This window comes from Panthera uncia (assembly GCF_023721935.1).
Source record: "Panthera uncia isolate 11264 chromosome E2 unlocalized genomic scaffold, Puncia_PCG_1.0 HiC_scaffold_20, whole genome shotgun sequence".
NCBI classification, from domain to species: domain Eukaryota; kingdom Metazoa; phylum Chordata; class Mammalia; order Carnivora; family Felidae; genus Panthera; species Panthera uncia.
The window spans coordinates 25,121,195-25,140,889 of record NW_026057589.1 but is presented as its reverse complement, the minus strand read 5'-3'; the positions used below and the strand labels follow the sequence as shown (position 1 = coordinate 25,140,889).

The window sequence follows — 19,695 nt, the reverse complement described above, 5'->3', positions numbered from 1 at the left end:
TACGGTCCTGTGGGAGGGCGCACAAGAAGACTGTGCACGGTGCGACCTCCCAGTAGAGGGCTGGGGGAGCCCAGGCCCAGGTGGGCCGAGAGGCAGGGGTGCAGGTGACCAGAGCGAGGGGTGCCGGGTGTCCTGAGGCTCAGTTGCTGGGTGGGGGGTGGTGGGGGGGAGGGGGTCCAACTGGAGGGCATCTGACCAGCTTCCAGCCACAGCTGGGAGATCTTTGGGAGTCAGGGGGACTCAAGAAGCCCAGAGTGGGTGCTGGGAAACTTGACTGTCCTCACCAGTGTCTGGGACCCAAACAGCAAGCACCTATGGGCACTCGCCAAGCCCTCGAGCTCATTACCTGTCAAGTATCAGGCAAATAAGGTCCTCTATTATGCACAATGTCCCCACCACTGCCCGGCCCTGGCCTCTGGCCTGTGACCCTGACTCAGTCTGCTCCCCAAAGGCAGGCCACGGCTCCACTCCCAGGCTCGGAGTAGTGCCTGCCCCGTCCAAAGGGCCACTCGGCCCAGGACTCGAGGAGATGTGGCCCCCTCCCAGGGGGTGCCCATGGTGGGGAGAGGGGCAGTGGTCTGTGCCTCCTTCTATTCTGCCCCGCTCCCAGCTCGGAGAGACCAGGGAACTGGGGCCAGGGGGGGAATGTGGGGGTGTGGGCTGTGTGCCAGGAGCCTGGCTCCCAGGGCACTCCCAGGGGAGAGTGGATTCCTGGAGGGCAGAGCCCGCAGCTGCCCCTGCCGGCGGGACACAGGGTGGAGGTGCCTCGGCCTCCACTCACCAGGGTCACCAACCAGGGTCACCTGCCTACCCAGCAGGAGCGTCAGGGAACCGGCCTACCAGCTCGTCCAGCTGGGGTGCTCCTGCTGCCCCCCCTCCCTGGCTCTCACCACAAGTCGGGCAGGGTTGAGGGGCGCACCTCCAGGGGAAGGACCGGCCTGCTAGGTGGTCTCCGGGCGGCCACCCAGCTTGGCTCCCCGTCCAGTTCAGTCGGAGACGGTTACCCTTTGCCTCCGGACCCCGCTGGGGCACAGAACGCCCTGGACAGAGCTGCCCACCGGGCACCCTCAGCTCATGGGTCCTCCAGAGGCGGCCAGAGCCAGTGGTCCCCGGGAGCGTCCCACTGTAAGCCGTAGGGCAGGGGGCAAGGGACTCCGCGCGGCCAGACGCCTTACCTGGGCCAGCAGCCCGAGGGCGACGAGGAGTGCGGCGTCCATGGGCCGGCGGAGCGGGGGCCGAGTGTCCGGCCGGCAGCCTCCTGCTCGGACACAACGCGGGCTGAGTGACAGCACAAGTGCGCGGGCGGGGGCCCCGAGTGAGTGACAGCACATGTGCGGGGGCGGAGCAGGAGGCCGGGGGCGGGGCCTGGGGCTGAGTGGCAGCACGTGTGCGCGGCGGGAGGCGGGGCCTGAGTGACAGCATGTGTGCGGGGGCGGAGCCAGGGCCTGCGGCTGAGCGGCAGCACGTGTGGGCGGCGGGGCGGGGCGGGGCGGGGCGGAACCGGTCCGGAGGCGGCTGTCCAGGGCGGCAGAGCCCTGGGAGTCCAGTAGTAAGAAGAGGAAGCCGGCAAAAAAGGCGGAGGTGGGTGGGGGCTGGGCTAGGAGCCAGAGTGGATCGATTCGTCCATCCACTAATTTTTACGTTGCTGCTCCGTGAATTCACCAGACACACTCTTGCCTCAGGGCCTTTGCACTGGCTGTTTCCGCTGCCCCTAGTGCTCTTCCCCTGGCTATCCCAGAGGCGTGTTGCTTGCCGCCTTGAGGGCTTTGTCTGATGGCAACCCCTGAGCACCCTATCGGGCACTGGCACCTACCTGCCCATCTTAGGTCACAGTCTCTCGCACTGGGGTGGGGCTCCCCTGTGGCTGAATTGTTTCTGTGGATCCTCAGGGCTAGCACAGAGGAAGGCCTGTGGGTTGGCCCTCCCCACCCCAGCCGCAGCCCTTCCTCCCTCCCCTGGTCCGCCCCCCCCCCCCCCCCCTTGCCTCCTGTTCTGGGGCTGCTCTCCTCTTCAAGACCTGTGCCCCTGGTGTGTGTGCGTGTGTCGCTCACAGGCCCAGCACACAGTAACAGAGGGTGGAGAGCGCAGGACGGAGGAAGGACCCTAGGAGCTAACACACTGCCCTCCGAGCAGGAGGGGGTGGGGGATGTCCAGGGAGCCTGGGTCTTCTCTGTGGCAGGGGCGGGTCCTCCGCGCTCCTGTCCAGATCGTGGGCCGTGGAGCAGGTGTGGCACCATCTGTGCCCTTGGCCTGCTTGGAAGGAGGCCAGGCCGCCTGAAGGAGACTCTGGCAACGTGTCCCTGGCACTCACTGCTCCGAGGTGGGGAGTCAGAGAGGGGGCCTTTCCATCTCCAGGCTCTGAGACCCTGGGCCTGGGGAGCAGCCTCTAAGGGCCACTAAGGGTAGGGCTAACCTGTAGCCTTAAGAAATAACAGCTTTGTTTTAACACTATAGGTTAAGAGAGAACAGCCTTACCCTATCAATCGAGGGATGGATTAGCGAGTGATTGGACTGGGGCAAGGGCCTGTTTGAACTGTTTCCACCTGGGAACTATTCCTTTGTTCTGTTCCCAGGTGATGATAAGACGATGTGGTCGGCTATAAAAACTCTGTACCCCGGCTGTTCGAGGCTGCACTCTGGTCAAGAGAATCGGTCCCGATCGATCGGTTTGCCTTGCCTCTCGTTGCAGTAAACTTTGTTGTGACTGTCACTGGTGCCTGTAGCATTCTGTTTCAGGAGTCGTGTGGATGCATCGCCACCATGCTGCCTCTGAGATTAGGGACCCCGAACAGGGGCGGGACAGCCTTCTGAATGCCTGGGGCTCCTGCCTTCTGGTACTAGTGCAGGGGTGAGGTAGAAGGGGATGGGTGGCTGAGCCTCTGAGTCCCCTGGTTAACCTCAGGCACTCTAACGGGGGTGAGGGGAAAAAGCCTTGTAAGACCCCCTCCTCTCTGCTTGTTTGCCCATCCTTCTGGCACCTTGCTCTTGGCCATTTGTCCCCCACCAACAACCTCTGGGGGTAGGGGTTCTCCAAGGGGAGGGTGAGCTGGGTCCGGTCATGGGTTAGCCCCAAGCTCAGGGAAAGGCCACTGCGACCGGGTGTGGTCCCAGGTTGGTGAGCAATCCTCCCCATGGGGGTCCAAGTGCAGGGCCTTGGGGAGGTCGTTCTCCCCACCACCCTCGGTTTCCCCTTGTGCCCAAGCACAAGCATGGGGGGCCTTGTCCAGGGCTGGGCCACCCCAGCCGCAGGACCAGTTCCCTCTCCTTCCTAAAGCAGGACCGCCCCTCCAGAAGAGCCCTATCATTTTCCGAGGACTGGGGGCACCCGACCCCCTGGACTCTCCAAGCCTGCAGCTCTGCCACCTCCCTCGGGGTCACCTCCTCCCCAGACTCTAACCTGCGGCCCTGAGGCGGCACCAGAGCCCACACTCCACCCCCAACCCCTGCAAGGAGCAAGGGCGGCTCAGACGGGGGGGGGGGGGGGGGGGGGGGGGGGGGGGGGGGGGGGGGGGGGGGGCGTGGCCTCGGGGTGGCCGGTGGGCAGGGCACACGAGTGGGCGGGGTTCAGGCTGCTGGGTGGACGATGGAGGCGGGGACTGGGGGTGGACACAGAGGGGAGGGGAGCCGAGGATCGCCGGGTCCGGAGGTGCTGAGAGAAGGAGGTGACCTGACCCCAGGTGTCAGCCTGGGCAGGGAGAGTTTCCTTGTGGACGTTCCCTGGGGTGCCTGTGGTCACCCACATGGAGATGCCTGAGGGACAGCCACCTATAAGGACAGTAAAGCCCAAATGGTGGTCCCCGAGACCCAGGCACCAGGTGGCCCCTGTCTCTGGGCCCCTCACTTTAGAGGCAAGAGCAGGAAGTCCCGAGGAGGCCAAGGTGACAGACCAATACAGGTGGGGCCTGGCCAGGAGCCCGGCCAACTTCTGGGAGCCTGGTCTGGAGGTGAGGAGAGAGGCTAGGTGGGGGCACGCCCACTGCCTTTCCTTTCTTCCATGGTTCCCGGGTCTGGGCTCTTGGGCTTTAGTGCTGAGGACAGTCCTGCTGGGGCTGCCTCCCAGAGAGGTCAGAAAGCACTAACAAATCCTAATGGGGGGGGGGGGGGGGCGGGGGGGGGGGCCCCCGGGGGGGGGGGGGGGGGGGGGGGGGGGGGGGGGGGCGTCCCGAGGCCCTGACTAACCCTGGTGGCCTGGATGAGGCAGTGGGGTCCTGGGCTGATGGGCCCCGAGGGCTTGGCAGCCAGGCACTCACAGCCTGACCTGGGTGCTGGTTGCAGGGTTTGGGCTGCAGGTGACCCAGAGGCTCTGGTCTTGGCCTCCCTCCAGGCCTGTCCCTGACCTCCATGTCCCCAGCCCCAGTGGCTGTCCTGCCCAGTGGCCACGTGCCTGCACCTCTGATACAGTGATGGAGATTCCAGCCACGCAGTGGCCCCAGGTTCACTGGATGTGGTATCCTGTGTTCTTTAGGGGATAATCAGTCCCAGGGATTCGGTGGCTAAGGAGGCTTGGTGTCCTCACGGCTCCTGCCATGTCTGCTGGCACCAGCAGGGGGCAGTGTGGCTCTAGGGAAGCCCTGGGAGGGGTGGCCGGGACAGTGGGCTGGACCTCCCGCTTCTGGCCCAGAGGTCACCCCGCTCTGTGCTCAGGGGCCAGGTGGGCGGGGTGATGTGTCTTCGCCCCCACCCTGGACACAGCTGCCCCTTCCCAGGGCGAAGGGACCCCAGCACGGACTCCTCAGCCTTCTTGCTGTCCCAGGAGGAACAAAGGGAATGCTGGCTTTGGGACCTGCACAGATTCCTGCCCACGTCCAGCCCAGACCCCTTGCCCACCACGGCCGGACCGTGCGCAGCCTGCCCGAGGTTTGTTTGGCCCTGGTGCTGGCCCTACAGGCAGCCTGGACTCCTCCCCGCAAAGTGCTGGGGCAACCCGGCCAGCACGGACTCCAGACGAACGGCCTCTGCCACGGGCACTGCTGTCGGCTGAGTCAGGCCGCCCTGCAAGAGCCCCGAGGTCAGCCCAGGAGTGCTCAAGAACCCGAGGTTAGGGGAACAGCCTGGCCATAGTGATGCGGGCACACACACAGGGCTAAGTGGGGGCCAAGCCAGAGAACAGAGGTCACCGGGCACAGATGGTCAGATTTTAGAGGAATCTGTGAGCTGTCCCCAGGCCAGTTTTGATGGAAAACTACTCTAGTAAAAACTCTCACCCAGACAGGCCGGGGGGCCCATGTACCCCAAGGCCCTAGGGCAGGTGTGCGGGCCCCCCATCCTGCTCGTTCAGTCTCAGGGTGCTGAGGACCCAGGGGAGGGGACGATGTGGGCGGGAAGGTGTGGAAGGCAGGAAGGGGGAGGGCAGGACAGAGGCGTGTGGTGAGACGGTGTCGGGGGGCCAGGGCGGTGTGACACATCCCTCAGGGCAGGCGCACCAGGCCGGGCCTCCTTCACCAGTGTCTGTGCTCCCAGCGGGCCTAGCTGGCGGTCTGTGCCCGTGGGCCCTGGCAGTAACACCTGACTTTGGCACAAGGAGCAGGGCGCAGAGGGACCAGGAGGCACACACCCACTCGGGGTCTCGTGGAGCCTCTGGATAAGCTCCCTTTCTTCAGAGTGGCCTCCGTGCTCTGTTTCGCGGCTGTCACCACATGGGTGGGTTTGCAGGGTCCTTGAGTCCTGCTGAGTCCCACACACCCAGGCACATGAGGCCACCTAGTGGCTGGTGCTTTCCAGGCTGGGGGGAGGGGAGGCCAGAGGGCCACCCGAGGGGCTGCAGGCTGCACACCTGTCCCTCACGTGCCTTACCCTTCTGTGCACGAGGCCCAGAGACACGGCCAGCAAAGCCGCGTGCACACTGGCACCTTCTCAGTCTGGGTGGGGGAGGGCTGGGGGGGGTGGAGAGCCATGCAGGGGTGGGGGCTTCAGACAGGGGTCCCTGAGCCCAGTCAGCACGGCCCCCTCCACCCCCGCCCCGCTCCACTCAGCTAGCGTTGCCTCCATTGTCTCTCATCAACATCAAGTGGACTGGTGACAAATTCATGAGCAGAGAATCCAAATAACTGTATAAATCACATTAACGATCATTCAGATGAAATCCGTGGCTGTAACAGGATCGGTGTGGTCTGGCAACGCTGCCCTTCATTCTGGGGCCACCGGTGGTGGCACTCTGCCTAGGGGCAGGGTCTTGGGGGGCCTCCAGGGACAGGGCCCACGAGACAGATGCAGGGCATTAGAGCCTTCCCATCCGACCTTCTCCTGCAGACAGACAGACTCGGGGCAGAAGGGTCAGGTCGGTGCAGAGCCGGTGTGTGGCACAGAAGGCCCCCACCCCCACCCCCACCCCATCCAGGACTGCAGGCTGCTGGGTGAGAGGCCGGGCCACACCACACAGTCCCCCGTGGATGGCCTCCTTGCCTCTTTGGGGAGAATCGGCACGCTTCAGCCATTCTCCTTGGTCCTGACCCTCCCGGCCCTCCCCCGGATGTCGGGGGCCTGCGTGCACCTGTACGGGAGCCTCCGACCCTCACCTGCTCTCACCCAGAAGTCTCTGGTGGACATCCAGGCTTGCCCAGCGCCCTCTGCCAGCTCATGCTTAGCATGTTCAGGCCTGAGCCCCACCTTGCCCTCTCTCCAGCCCCCCGGTTCCCCCTCCTGTACTCTCCATTCAGGCTGCTGAGCTGGAAACCCCAGAACATTCCAGACTCTTCCTCTTGCACCTCCTATACTCGGCATCCCCGAGCTGGCACGCACCTCCTGTCAGTCAGCTGCTCTCTCAAGTCCTCTGACGTCTCTGGACCCTGCTCTGGTCCTGTCCCTGCCTCAGGCCCTCAGGGGCCGACCCGACCTGGGCACCTGGCTTATTCCCGACACCTTCCTCGGTTAGAGAGAGGCCCCAGCTTCCATTTTGGGGCGGTACTGCTGCCCCACTGAGGGGCTCTTGCCCTCCCCAGCCAAGGAGGCATGTGGCCAGCCAAGGCCCAGCACCTCGTCCCCCCGGGTGAGGCTCCATGGGGCAGGCCCGTACCTGTACCCAGTGAATCTGAGGTTTAACAAGTAACCGCATCTGGCAGACAGGCCACGGCTCCAGGCGGGTACGGGAAGGGGCTTCCGCAGAAGCAGGGTTGTGGCTTTGGGAGGTGCCTGCCTGAGTCTCCGATGACGCTCGCACCTTTGGAGTGATGGTGTCGATGTGGGTGGATGGCCCGCCGGCGGTCTTCACCCCAGCACGGGGCCTGGCGGGGCCCACCCTGCCCTTGGCCTTGCCCTGGCGGGTGGTTTCATGCCTGCCTGGGACGCAGTCACGGTGGCCCAAGGTCTGTGTCTGTTGAGAAAAGCAAGATTCAGAACTCTCTAGAGAGCCTGCGGCACTAGCCCTCCAACAAGATGAAACCACACTCACGTGCCCAGAGACTGAGGCCTCTGCTGAGCTCCGGGCATGTCACCTGGGGTGCGGGGGGGCCGGCCTGGATGCCGTCCGCACAGAAGTGGGGTCAGCGGGGCGGGGCCGAGCACCCCAGCGTACGTGGATGGCAGCAGAGGGGCGTCTGCGTGTGGACGGCGCTCAGGCAGCCGAGAGGACACGGGGATCAGAGCTGCTCATCTGAGCAAGGCCCCCCGTCTGCTGGCTGTTCCCGTCGTGGAGACGCACTGCCGCGTCCAGGTCAAAGACAGCCTCCACGGCATCGGAACAAAAAGGCTCACGAACTGGGAAGACGTGAACATCAAAGGTGCCGGAGGCAGAGACACAGAGGGCTGGCTTGGGCCCGGGCAGCTCGTCTTTGAAGAGTGGCGACAAAACGGAGGCTCGGACGTGCGGAGGCCACGCAGGTTGACCACTCGGAGATGCTTGCCAAAACATCGGCGAGCGTTATTTATGACAAGAAATCCGTTGAGCCAAGAAATTCAGAAAGCATCACTAAATTTATCCAGTCGCTGTAAAAACAAGCCTATTAATTTTTGTTTTCAAAACAAAACAAGACTGAAACTCTAGAGGTGTATCAGGATGGGAGGGGCAGGGAGGAAGGTTACATCCTGGCCACAGGGCCCGCCTACTGCGTAACTACAAACTTGGAAAAAGAACTGTGAGTGTTATAGTACGCATTTAAAAAAACTCAAGGGTACTCAACAGAAATTTAATTTATGTTTATTATTTTTTTAATTAAAAAAATTTTAATGTTTATTTATTTTTGAGACAGACAGAAATAGAGGACGAGCAGGGGAGGGGCAGAGAGAGAGGGAGACACAGAATCCGAAGCAGGCTCCAGGCTCCGAGCTGTCAGCCCAGAGCCCGACGCGGGGCTTGAACCCACGAATAGCGAGATCATGACCTGAGCCGAAGTCAGATGCTTAACCAACTGGGCCACCCAGGAGCCCTTACCATTATTATTTTTCAGTCATTTCCATGCCCAGCATAGGGCTCAAACTCACGACCCTGAGATCAAGAGTTGCATGCTCTACCCACCGAGCCAGCCAGGTGCCCCAGAAATTTAATTTATAATTTCCAAATGCACAAAGAGAACAAAGTAGAGGTTGCAGGATGAGGGGCGTCTGGGGGCTCAGTCGGTTCAGTGTTTGACTCGGTTCAGGTCATGATCTTGCGGTCTGTGGGTTCGAGCCCCGCGTCGGGCCCTGGGCTGACAGCTCGGAGCCTGGAGCCCGCTTCGGATTCTGTGTCTCCCTCTCTCTCTGCCCCTCCCCTGCTTGGGCTCTCTTTCTCAAAAATAAATAAACATTAAAAAAAAAAAAACAAAAAATGCTTGAGGGATGAAGTCTATTTAAATACATCAAATTGTCACAATAAATGGCCTACATTCAGTAACTAAAAGACAAGCCATCCCCTGGAGTCAGACACGTGGGCTCTCTGCTCACGGCAGACACACTGAAACCAAACGGAGCCCATGAAGAAATGGCTCGGGGTTAGACGGTCTGTCTGTGCCCCCAACAGGGGAAGAGCAAGATTTCTCAGAAAAATAAAACTTACGGAAAAAACACGAATAGGTATAGAAATGCTAACTCACAATTCAGCAAAAATACATAATAATCAAGAATAAAAGGACCAAAGAACCTAGCGCTAAGACATAGGAAGGACAGACAAAGCAGCCTGCCGTGTGCAGATTTGAACAGGCCACGTCCCGGAGGGGAGGCTGACCCTGAGGTGACCACACTGTCACGTGTCCAGTCACTTGGCTCTGGAGCAAAGCTGACCACGTAGGGGGCACAAAAGGTGCCTGGGTTTCTAAGACCGGGGACCACAGGCCTGTGCGCTCAGGATGGCGGGAGAGCAGGAGGAGCTCGGCGGGCTGACAGGTGCTCCCAGGTAACTCATGGATTAAGAGATTAAGTCAAAGTCGAAATGACGACGGTTGGAACCAGAAGTGCCCCATAGCCAAGCACGAGGACGCTTCAGTGGTGCCTCAGCACCAGGCTGTATTCACAAGAACGAGCCTGGTGGGCCAGGCAGGGGACGGCCCAGCCGAGGCCACCGGGGGAAGGTCAGGCGGCCTTCGGGAGGCCGGGCTGCGGTGTAGGGTCCAGCACATTCCGAGTCCCGCAAGGGCGTCCTGGCTCACGGCCGTGTCTTCCGGCCGCGTCCCCACGAGGCGGGAGCGGCCAGGGCGCTCGACTCCCACGTCATGACCTCACCGCCTCCCACAGCCCCACCTCCTGACACCATCACCCAGGCCGGTCACTTTCAACGTATGGATTTGGGAGGGGGCACAAACGTTTAACTGTGCAGCATCTGCCAGATCGGTTTACCCCCAACATAAAAAAAAAAAAAAAAAAAAAAAAAAAAAAGGGCAACTTTGGTTTTTAAAGCTTCTTGGACTTTGGAATTGTAGATCAGAAACCACAGGGCCAGCTCAACAGTCGCATTAAACGGAGTACAGCTCAGGCCCCCTGACCCCATCCGCACACTGTGACCCCGCAGGGTTTCTTCCAGGGGCACGACTATGCTTCGGTGCACAATACCATCAGCAGGGTCCAGAGTAACAAAGACGGGGGCGCCCGGGGGGCTCAGTCGGTTAAGTGTCCGACTCTTGGTTTCAGACCAGGTCACGATCTTATGGTTGGTGGTTTCTAGCCCCTCATCGGGCTCTGCACTGACCGTGAGGAGCCTGCTTGGGATTCTCTCTCCCGTCTCTCTCTGCTCCTACCCTGCTTCCTCTCTCTCTCAAAAATAAGTAAATAAACTTAAAAAAAAAAAACAAAACAGTCAAAGACAGACAGGATGGCCAATTTAATAGAGAAGGAAACATTTCGGTGAAATTCAGCGTGCGTTCCCAGAGCATCTTAGCAATAAATGTGCTGATCTGCGTCAGGCGTCCGCCTGCACTCACCTGCAGAGCTGGAGGGTGGCTCTGGGCCATCTACCCCCTTTCCTGGTCTGTATTCCACGGGGCATTTCAGTGGCGCGATGAGAGGAGAAGGAGTGGGGAGTCACAGGAGGAGACGTGACCTGCTAACGGGCAGGCGTTGATGACCCGCGGGAGGAGCCCGCCAAGAGGCGAGCAAGGCCGCAGGATGGAAATGCAACACACAAACCATTTCGGCGAGCAGTTAAAACACGGGATGAAAAGTCCCACTTGGGATCTCAACAAAAACAAGAAGGACCTGTGACCAACCCTCTCGAAAGACGGGCACAATTATTACTGGGAAAACGACAACACTGGAAGGAGCCCACGACACAGAGCTGGGCCGTGTTTGTGGGCTGGAGGGCGCACTTTTGTGAAGACGTCAGATGTCACCGCGTTAACTTATAAATCCCATCACCCCCAGCAAGTTTCTTTAAAAAGGAACTTTAAGCTGCTCTTAAAATTCTGGTGTAAGAGCAGAGGGCCAAGAACAGCCAAGACGGTTCTGAAGAAGGAAATAGAGGTGCCGTGCGCTAACAGGCGCCTCGGCTTTGGAAACAGGGCAGAGGGCGGCACAGCCTGGAGCAGGACGTGCCCGGATGGTGGGCAGAGAGCAGAGGCCCACGTGCTTCAGTGGACAGAAGGAAACACTGGTCACTCCACGTGGGAAAAATCAGGGCCTTTCACCCAACGTGTGAAAATGAATTTGCAATGAATGAAGGGTTTACACGAGAAAAGCAAAGCTTTGTAACTTTTGGAAAAACACATGGGAAAGTGTATTTAAGAACTTGGGGTAGGAAAGGAAGTTTTAGACAAGAAAAACTCAGACCATAAAAAACCTGAATGCATGTGAACACATTAAAATTTAAAAATTCTGCACATCAATAGACACCATTAAAAAAATAAAAGGCAAGGGGTGCCTGGGTGGCTCAGTCGGTTAAGTGTCTGACTTTGGCTCGGGTCATGATCTCACGGCTTGTGAGTTTGAGCCCCGCGTCGGGCTCTGTGCTGACAGCTCAGAGCCTGGAGCCCGCTTCAGTTCTGTGTCTCCCTCTCTCTCTGCCCCTCCCCTGCTTGTGCTCTCTGTCTCTCATAAATGAATAAATGTTAAAAAAATTTTTTTAAAAAGGCAAGCCACTCAACCAATGCATAATCAAGAAAATTACCAACAACCAACTTGAAAATGGGCAAAGAACACGAACAGGCAATTCACAGAATAAAAAATTCAAATAGACAATAAACATATTCAAAATACTCCACCTAAGCAGCAATTAGGGGAGTACAAATTAAAATAAAGGGATCCTATTTGACACCGAGCACCGTGGCAAAGATTTAAAGTCTGTTTTGCGTGGAGGCGAGATACGGCGTCTTGTCTGCTGGAGGCTGTCTACGCGACATGGTCTTTTTGGGAAGAGGCCCGTGCCTACGACCATGCAATCCACCCGTGAGACAGGTGGGCCTTTGCATGGCAACTCAGAGCTTAGGTCCACAAACACAGCCAGCAGCAGAATAGCATGAACTCAGTGGCAGATTTGTGTCACTCTGAGAGAACATATCACGAGCACCGGGCACCGTGTGTTCAGCTCCTGAATGTGGGATGGAGGCTGGGACTGCTGTCGTTACTTCTCGAAAAGGATCTAAGGCAAGTCCTGCCCGAGGCTAAGACCCAACAGGCCGGGTGGACACGGCACTGGCCGGTCTTCTTTCTTCTGTCTTCAGTGTTTAAAGTGGTTCTGAAAAACGTACTTGAGCCACGGTGAAGAGATGTCACCATTCTGGGGCTGGGAGGAGCAGGGTCCACATGCAGGCTGCTTAGGCGCGACAGGGTCCCAGGCTGGAGCCCCATGCCAGCTGCTGCCGGCTCCCAGCATGTCTCTGAGCTATCCCTGACCCTGATCTGGCCCTCACTGGTCACTGGGGGCCCAGGGGCAGCCGACACCTGGCAGGAGGCTTCAGAGCCCAGATCGGTGTTGTTTGTAAACATTTGTGTGTCTGTGAGCGTACCTATGTGTGTGTGTATACACCCATCAGTGTGTCTGTGTACGTCTGCTCAGAGGGCCACCCGTCCGGCTGGTGCAGTGTGACATCGTCTTCTCAGAAGCGGCCCTTCCTCATTGAGGCAGGCGCTAATGGGAACGTCACAGACGCCGTGTGGGCGCGGCTGCTTGTTCCTGGTGTCATTTTAATGGTTATTGTGTGCTGGTGGGGACAGCGCCGATGGGCCGGAATGAAGCAGACTGACAGCTTAATGGCCTGTAACCCTTAAGGAGTAATTGGACGGCCGTGTATCTACGAGCAGACTGTTAGCGACGACGTGACTGGCAAGCCGATGACGAGACGCGGCCCGTGTGGGAGGGGCTGCAGTGGGGCCAGGGCCACTACGTGCAGGAGGGCGCACATGCGCGGACCCTACACGCAGTCCCCACCATGCACACACGTGCACAAGGACGCCCTGCCCTGCAGGCATGTGCTCACTCCCTTACACTTGACACGCGGTGGGGAAACTCCACCTGCCAGCAGACGCAGGGGGTTGGGGCCTTCGGGGAGGGCCTTGGCCGGCCACCTGCCCCAGCCCCCCTCAGAGGGGCCGCGTGGTCTCGGGGGAGAACAGGTCAGGTGGGAGCTGCCCTCCTGGTACCTGCTCTGTGCTGGGCCACGGCTGCGTTGCAGGAAGGGCCCCGCTTCTCAGATGCAGCCTGAGCCCCCCGGGGCCCCGGCCGTCCTGAGCTCCTGTTCCCGTGCCTCCGCTCCTGGGGCTGGGCCCCTGGATAGAGGACCCAGAAAAGCCACCTGTTAGGGGCTGAGGGCCAAGGAGCAAACCCCTTGCCAAGCCTGCCGCCTGCACCAGGCACGGGGAGGGACCTTCGGGAATGGGACTTCCACCAAGTCCTTCTGCCTCAGGCGTGGGCGCTTGTCCCTGCCTTGCCCGTGGAACAGGCTCTGAGAGGCACGTGGGCTGTCGTGCGGGTGCCCTGGCCGCCCACCTCGGTGCTTTCCCCACAGAACCGCCCCCGACCTGGGACCCAGAAGAGGGAAGCGAACGCAGGATTGCTGGGAGGTGTTGGCAAGGACACAGCTGGGGCCTCCTGTCCCGGCTGAGTGACCGTGCCTGGAGACCCTCCCCAAACTCCTCTGTTCCTGTGCCCAGACCAGCTTCCCACATTCTGCACCCGCCACGGTCACAGCCGCGTGGGCGTGGAGGGGCTGAGTCCACAGGAACCAGAGGCTGCCAGCTGAGGGGAGACTGCCACCACGCTCCTGGGGGCCGCTCGTCCTCTCAGGCTGGGGCTCATGTGCTGAGACGTCGCAGGGCTGCTTCCTCCTGGAGGCTCCAGGGGACGGTCCGTTTCCTCTCTCTCCCGGCTTCTAGAGGCATCCACGGCCGGCAGAGTGTCTGACTCTGGGTCCCCGGGGATGGCCCTGCTGCCACAGTTCCAGGCTGCCGACCAGGTCCCGGGCTCCCGGCTGCCCCACCTCCCTGCAGGCGGCCTCCTGCCCAGACCACCGTACGCGCACGGTTACGCGTCTGTTGGCGGCCTCGCTGTTGGGCTTGGTTAGTCGTCTGACCTCACCCCCAGACAGAGAGTGGTTTGCACCCGGCCTCCCTCTTCCTGGGACCCTGGGCCGTCGCCCACCACACAGCGCCCGTTTGTCTGGACTACAGGCTGGGAACGCCCGGGGCGTCTGTCCGACACAGCCGGGCTACGGGAGCGCGGCCGGTCTGGTCGGGTTTGCTGCACGCAGGGGGGACCTGAGTGGGGCCGCCGCCCTTCCCTCCCTCGTACTCAGGGTGCACCCCACCCCCCACCTCGTGGCAGAGAAAACAGAAACGGAGTCTGGCTTTCAGAGCTTCAGCCGTTCCAGGGGCTCTTGGGAAAGGACCTCCCGACCCTGGCCACAGGGCTCGTGCGTGCGCAGGCATGGCTGTGGCCCGAGCCCCTGAAGGCACGCGTCTCCCACACGGGGCTGCCTCCATCCGTCAGGCTCTGCCCCGCTCCACACGGTTACGCCGTCCTCCCGACACAGCGAGCAGGGCCCGTCTCCAACCCTCCCAGACGGGAACCCCAGCCTTAGCGCCCCAGGACCCGGCTCTCGGGGCGCTCAGAGCGCTCGCACGACTTCCTCCCTCGGGCACCTGGCCCCTGCCCTGGGCTGCTGGGGGCGCCCCACGCTCACCTGTGCTGGTGGGGGGGCCCCGCTGCCCCTGCCTTCAGCTGGAGAGTCCGATCCCAGGGCCCTCGTGGGGACTCGCCCCTGTCCCGACGGGAGAGGCCTCCGTCCTGGGCCCGAGGGTGCCGCACAGAGGATCCCTACTCTCGTCCGGTGTCCGTCCGGTCTCACTTCCCGCCGTGCCCCTCGGAGGGGCGTGGGAGGAGGGTTTCAGGAGAAGCCAGATGCCACGTGTGAAGGTGGCAGGGGGAGGCCCCAGGGCACAGAGGGGAGACACGGAAAGATCTGAGCGTGGACAGCAGTGGCCGTGGCCTGGGACAGTCCCTGACCGTCGGGGACTCTGCACTGTTGACGGTGGCCGGTAAAGGGATTAGGCATGTGGCGACAGCCGTGCCCGTGGCGGACGTGGTCAGGGGCGCATGGCAGCCTGGCCTGTGCTGGCCCAGCCCTCGAGGGAGCTCAGGTGGGAGGCCACGCTGGGGCCACCAGCCTCCACGGACTGGGCTCCCAAGGAAGCAAAGCCCTCAGTCCTTGGCCAGAAGAGCCCTAAGGAAATGCCAGCCTCAAATCACAAAGAGGGAAACTGAGGCAGAGACGAGGCTGTTTCCAGACTTTCCCCCACGTCACGGGGCCCGGCTTCTGCTGGCCCCGGTGCCCGTACACGTGGGCGCGGACCTGTGCCGTCTGCACCAGCTGTGTGTGCTCCTTCCCTCCGGGGCCCGCCCGCTGCCCTCCAACGGCCTCAGCCCCAGGGTGGCTGACGCCTCCGCAGGAGTCCCTCTGGGGGTGAGGGGGACCAGGGGCACCAGCGGCCGCTAACCAAGCTGCCCACGGCCAACCTCAGGCACCTGCTCCTGGCCCTTCTTTGGGAGTGGAGTGCAGGACGGCGTAGGGCTGTCCAGCCAAGGGGGAAGCCTCGTCATGCTTGGTCACACGGACAAGGAGGACATGGCATTCCGTGTCCTCAGAGGCACATGTTCCCGAAACACGCCAACATCCTTCTGTGGTCTTGTTGGTAGAAAGTGACTATTAGGCTTTCAAGGTATTTGATACAGAGTACAGCATAAACTAAATAATTTTGTAAATGGTTTCAGGAATCAAAGCTTTCAGGATTAAGAGGTGTCAGATCAGTGGGATTAAGTAAAGACCCTGCAACCTTCGATCTGATTCCCCCCAGTGGCAGGTGGCTCCCTAGTTACAAGGCCAGACCAGGGTCAGCCTGAGCACAAGCTGACCCGTGTGGTGCCGACGGCCACGCCCCCAGAAGAGTCGGATGGCAGGCAGCCAGCTGAGCCCTTCCGGTGGCCAGCCTGCCTGGCAGGCAGTGACCGGTGTGCGTGTCCCGGGCTCAGGCAGGAGCACGAGCTGGTCACCCTGGAGCAAACACCACGCCTGGGGTCAGGCTTTCGGGGAGCCAGGCCGCACACTGCACGGGAGTAGGGGAGTAGTCGGCCGGCTTCCACAGCGTCGCGAGCACCTGGCCCCTGCCCAGGGCCAAAGTGGCCCCTCCCGCCCCTAGCCCCATTTTGCTGGTCTTTTAGGCAAGTGTTCCGGGCACATAACGTTCAGAAAGAGCTCCAGACTCCAGCAGTCTTGGGCACAGCAGCTGCTGTGGTCTCCGATAAACTATCCAGAAGCTTCTGGATTTTCTGCTTGCAGTGTGGGTGGGGCACCCATGTGCCAGAGCCAGCACCACTAAGAGCAGAGGTGCAGGGCTGTGGGGCGGGCGCAAAAGGGTGCCGTGGGGCCCCGGGGAGGGCGTGGCACAGATAGGCGGGTCAAGGCAGGGCAGCCGTCAGCCCATCAGCCGGACTCTCACACCAACAGCAGGATCGACAGCAACAGGGGCCGCGTGGCCACAGAGCCAGAAACTCGGATCCCCTGGCTCATCCATCACAGAGGCCCCCCAGCCCCTGGTCTAGAAAGCTCCTGTGGGGGATCATGGGGCCACATGTGGCCGCCAGCACGGCACCCAGGCACTCTGCTCCGAGCCCTGAGTCCCCGTGGCGGTCTGCTTGGCCCTGTGCAGAGGGACGCCCCTTGGTGATGCTGCGCTCACGGTGCGGGGCTGTCCCCACCAGGATACCCAGGCCCACTCTCCCGGGTGGCTTCTCTGAGCAGTCGGGTGTCCAGCCAGGAGGGCCTGGAGGGGTCACAGGTCACCTGGGGAGGCCACATGGACAGCCCAGACTGTGGGAGACACTCGGCTGTGCACACAGAGGCAGGACTTCTGTACCCGGCACGCGGTGCCCCCCTGCGCCCCTGGGCAGACAGCACGGCACATGCTTGTCTTCTCTGCACAGACTTTACTGAATTTTGCTTGGAGGCCCGCTGCCCTGGGGCGTGCCCCTGGACGCTGCGGGGACCCGCCCAGCAGACGGCAGCACAGGGAGCTACGCTCGGTGCGGGTGTGGCTGTGAGGACGCAGCAGAGCCGACAGGGGGTCACGTCGGATCTGAAAATCAGCGCTGTGATCTCATTTCTGCTAGCCCCAGCACTGTTCCCTCTGATCCGGGGGGGTTCTAGTTTACAGGGGACGCTGGCTCACCGGTGCCCGGCCTCGGGGCACCCTGGTCACTCGGGTAGAACTGCCTGATGAGGTCTCTCTTGTTGATCTTCCCCATCTGGTTCCGTGGGATCTCCTCCACCAGCAGCAGCTCAGAGGGCACGGCGTACGGGGCCAGGACGCCCCTGCAGACAGGAGCAGCGTCTGAGTGGCAGGCACTGGGGCCCGGACGGCCCCCCTCCCAACGCAGCAGGGAGCCCGCAAGGTGGGCAGATGTCCCACGGGGCCCCGAAGCCCGGCCACGTCCGAGCCGGCTCTGGAAGGGCACCCCGCTGCAGGACAGCAACATGGAGGGAGCTGCCTCCGCCTGGGTTCCAGGCTCCCTTGTGGGCAGAGGACGAGCCCTCCTCGGGGTCAGGCCTCCCAGGGCAGGGCAGGGCTGCAGGGCTGCAGCCAGACGGACGGAACGGGCAGGCGGGCAGGGCTGGGGGCCCCTCGCGGGCTGGTGCTGCCCTCCCTGCACTCCGCAGTCCCACGAGGGGCCCCATTTGAGGGCCTGTTCTCCTGTGAGTGGCTATGTGGTAGGATCTTGCCACCCCCGGGCTCTACTCTGGGACTGCTCCTCGGGCCGTAGGCACTGGCTCCCCTGAGGCCCTGTCTGAGCCACCTGCCCCTTCATGAGGAGACCACGGGATTCGGCCAGACAGTGGGGGCAGGAGAGCACAGCAGCTCCTGGCCCCCCGGGCCACCGAGCTCCACTCTCTGGGGCTGTTGACCACAAGCTTCAGGCCAGAGGGACACGGCATCCCAACGTCCTCCCGGGGCCAGCAGGCACATGTGGCCTCTGGTCTGCAAGCTGTGGGGGCATCTCAGCCGCTGGGGAGGTCGTGGTGAGCTCATGAGGGGCCGTGGCAGAGAACTCCCAAATCTCAGCCTTAGCGGCCGGGTGCTCATGAACACGCACTTGTCTTCGTGGGCCGTGTCCGTCTGGCCACGGGCAGTGAGCGTCACCAACACCACACTGAACGCATCATTACTCTGGGGGGCTCGGGGTTCAGGTGCTGGCTCGTGAGGGCAGAGGGGGGCCCACCGGTGGTCCCGGCGGCTTCGACACACGGCCAGCTGCCCACTAGGGTCCAGAGGACACAGGCAGCTGGGCTGGACTTTGCTGCGAGGCCACCAGGACTGCCGGAGGGGCTCCGGAGCATGGCAGGGCGAACCTGGAGGTCCGATCCAGGGATGCAGCCCCTCTCAGCCCCCCGCCCCGCCGCCCAAACCCCGCGCCTCCAAGTGCCTGTGGGTGGCCCTCCCCTGCGTCCCCTTCGGCAGGCCAGTGCGAAGCTGGTGCCACGGCCCAGAGAGAGAGGGCAGAGGCGGGCCTGGGGCCACAGGACGGAAACACGCATCACTTCCTTGTGACTGAGCCCTGAGAGCCGATGCTCGAACAGAAATACAGCTGAGCCTTGGAACACTACCGGTTTGAGCTGCATGAATCCGCTTGTCAGTGGAATTTTTCGATAAATACAGCACAGGACTGTACATATATCTTCTCTCCCTTGTGATTTTCCTAACATTTCTTCCCCGCATCCCTCCGGGCTGTAAGAGCGCAGTAAGACACACGACCTACAAAGTGCCATTGATCGACGGCTATCCGCTCAACGGCAGGCCGTTAGCAGGTAAGTCTTCGGGGTCAGAACACACAGAGTTTCGACTGCGCGGCGGTCAGCGGCTCGAGGGTCAGCAGAGTGAAGAACGCAGGGTGGGTGAGTGTGCATCGGGGGCGGCATTCGCACGGAGGGGCAGGACGTCACGGGGGGCAAATGGTGGTTAAGTTAGAGCCCAGGGTTACAAACCCTAACTTAGCAGCCACTTTTGAAAAAAGGAACAAAAGCCATGAAAACCAGAAAGCGACCTAAAGGTGTGATGAAGGATGCAGGAAGGTTTAAATCCTGCGGACCCCGCCATTTCCAAGGACAGCAGTCCTTCTGGACCGAGGACTCTGACCCTGGGGACGGTGGGGTGTGCTGCCCCAGCCTCTGCCAGGGGGTCTCAGCTCAGCAACTGGCCAAGCAGGAAACTTTTAGAAACACCGCAAGGCAAGCTGTGCTCTCAGAAGGGGATCCTGCGGAGTTGTGTGCTAACAGCAGGCTTCCTGGGGAAATGGACGCGTGGACACGGAGGTGTCCCTCCCCCCAACCCGCTACTTCACGGCCCTTCTCCCGGGAGAAAGCCCAGCAGGCACTAAGCCAATGCCCACCACTCCTTCCTGGCCTCATCAGACATCAACACCGTAGTTCAAGAGCACAGACCCCAGATTCTTCCCTGGTGTGTAAATCCACACCCCTTCCCGACCTGGTATTTGGGGGGTGGAGGGGTAGTGGGTGGTCCACGTCCCAGACCCTGCAAACGTGGCCCTGTCGCCCCGTCCCAGGCCACACTCATCCCCTCCGAGGGGACGTGCTGCCTGAGCCCCCAGGTCTGGCTCGGGTACAGCACAGAGAGGAAGTCAGCCCTCCCTGAGGAGTGGAGTCTGTGAGGGCGGAACCTTCAGAAAGGAAAAACGTGGGAGCATAGAGGAAAATGTCATTTGCAAGAACCTTTAGAAAGACTCCCAAACGGCAGTGAGCATAACAGAGAGAGAGAGAGAGAGGGAGAGAGAGGGAGAGAGAGGGAGAGAGA

General features: G+C 61.4%; 2 protein-coding genes across 2 annotated transcripts in view; both read right to left on the bottom strand.

The window, feature by feature from the left end:
- The window catches only part of CDH15 (cadherin 15), a 33,059-nt gene extending 17,626 nt beyond the window's left edge, over positions 1-15,433 (bottom strand). Inside the window, exons 1-7 of the mRNA XM_049622397.1 lie at positions 15,350-15,433; positions 15,133-15,290; positions 14,943-15,040; positions 12,979-13,104; positions 12,087-12,254; positions 7,637-7,692; positions 7,013-7,309 (exon numbers count right to left, since the gene is read on the bottom strand). Of these exons, the coding sequence (XP_049478354.1) occupies positions 7,013-7,309; positions 7,637-7,692; positions 12,087-12,254; positions 12,979-13,104; positions 14,943-15,040; positions 15,133-15,290; positions 15,350-15,433 (987 nt within the window). The remainder of the gene's footprint in view (positions 1-7,012; positions 7,310-7,636; positions 7,693-12,086; positions 12,255-12,978; positions 13,105-14,942; positions 15,041-15,132; positions 15,291-15,349) is intronic.
- A 1,363-nt stretch (positions 15,434-16,796) lies between these two features.
- ACSF3 (acyl-CoA synthetase family member 3) overlaps positions 16,797-19,695 on the bottom strand; it is a 49,890-nt gene continuing 46,991 nt past the window's right edge. Inside the window, exon 10 of the mRNA XM_049622801.1 lies at positions 16,797-17,201. Within this exon, the coding sequence (XP_049478758.1) occupies positions 17,033-17,201 (169 nt within the window). The 3' untranslated portion in view covers positions 16,797-17,032. The remainder of the gene's footprint in view (positions 17,202-19,695) is intronic.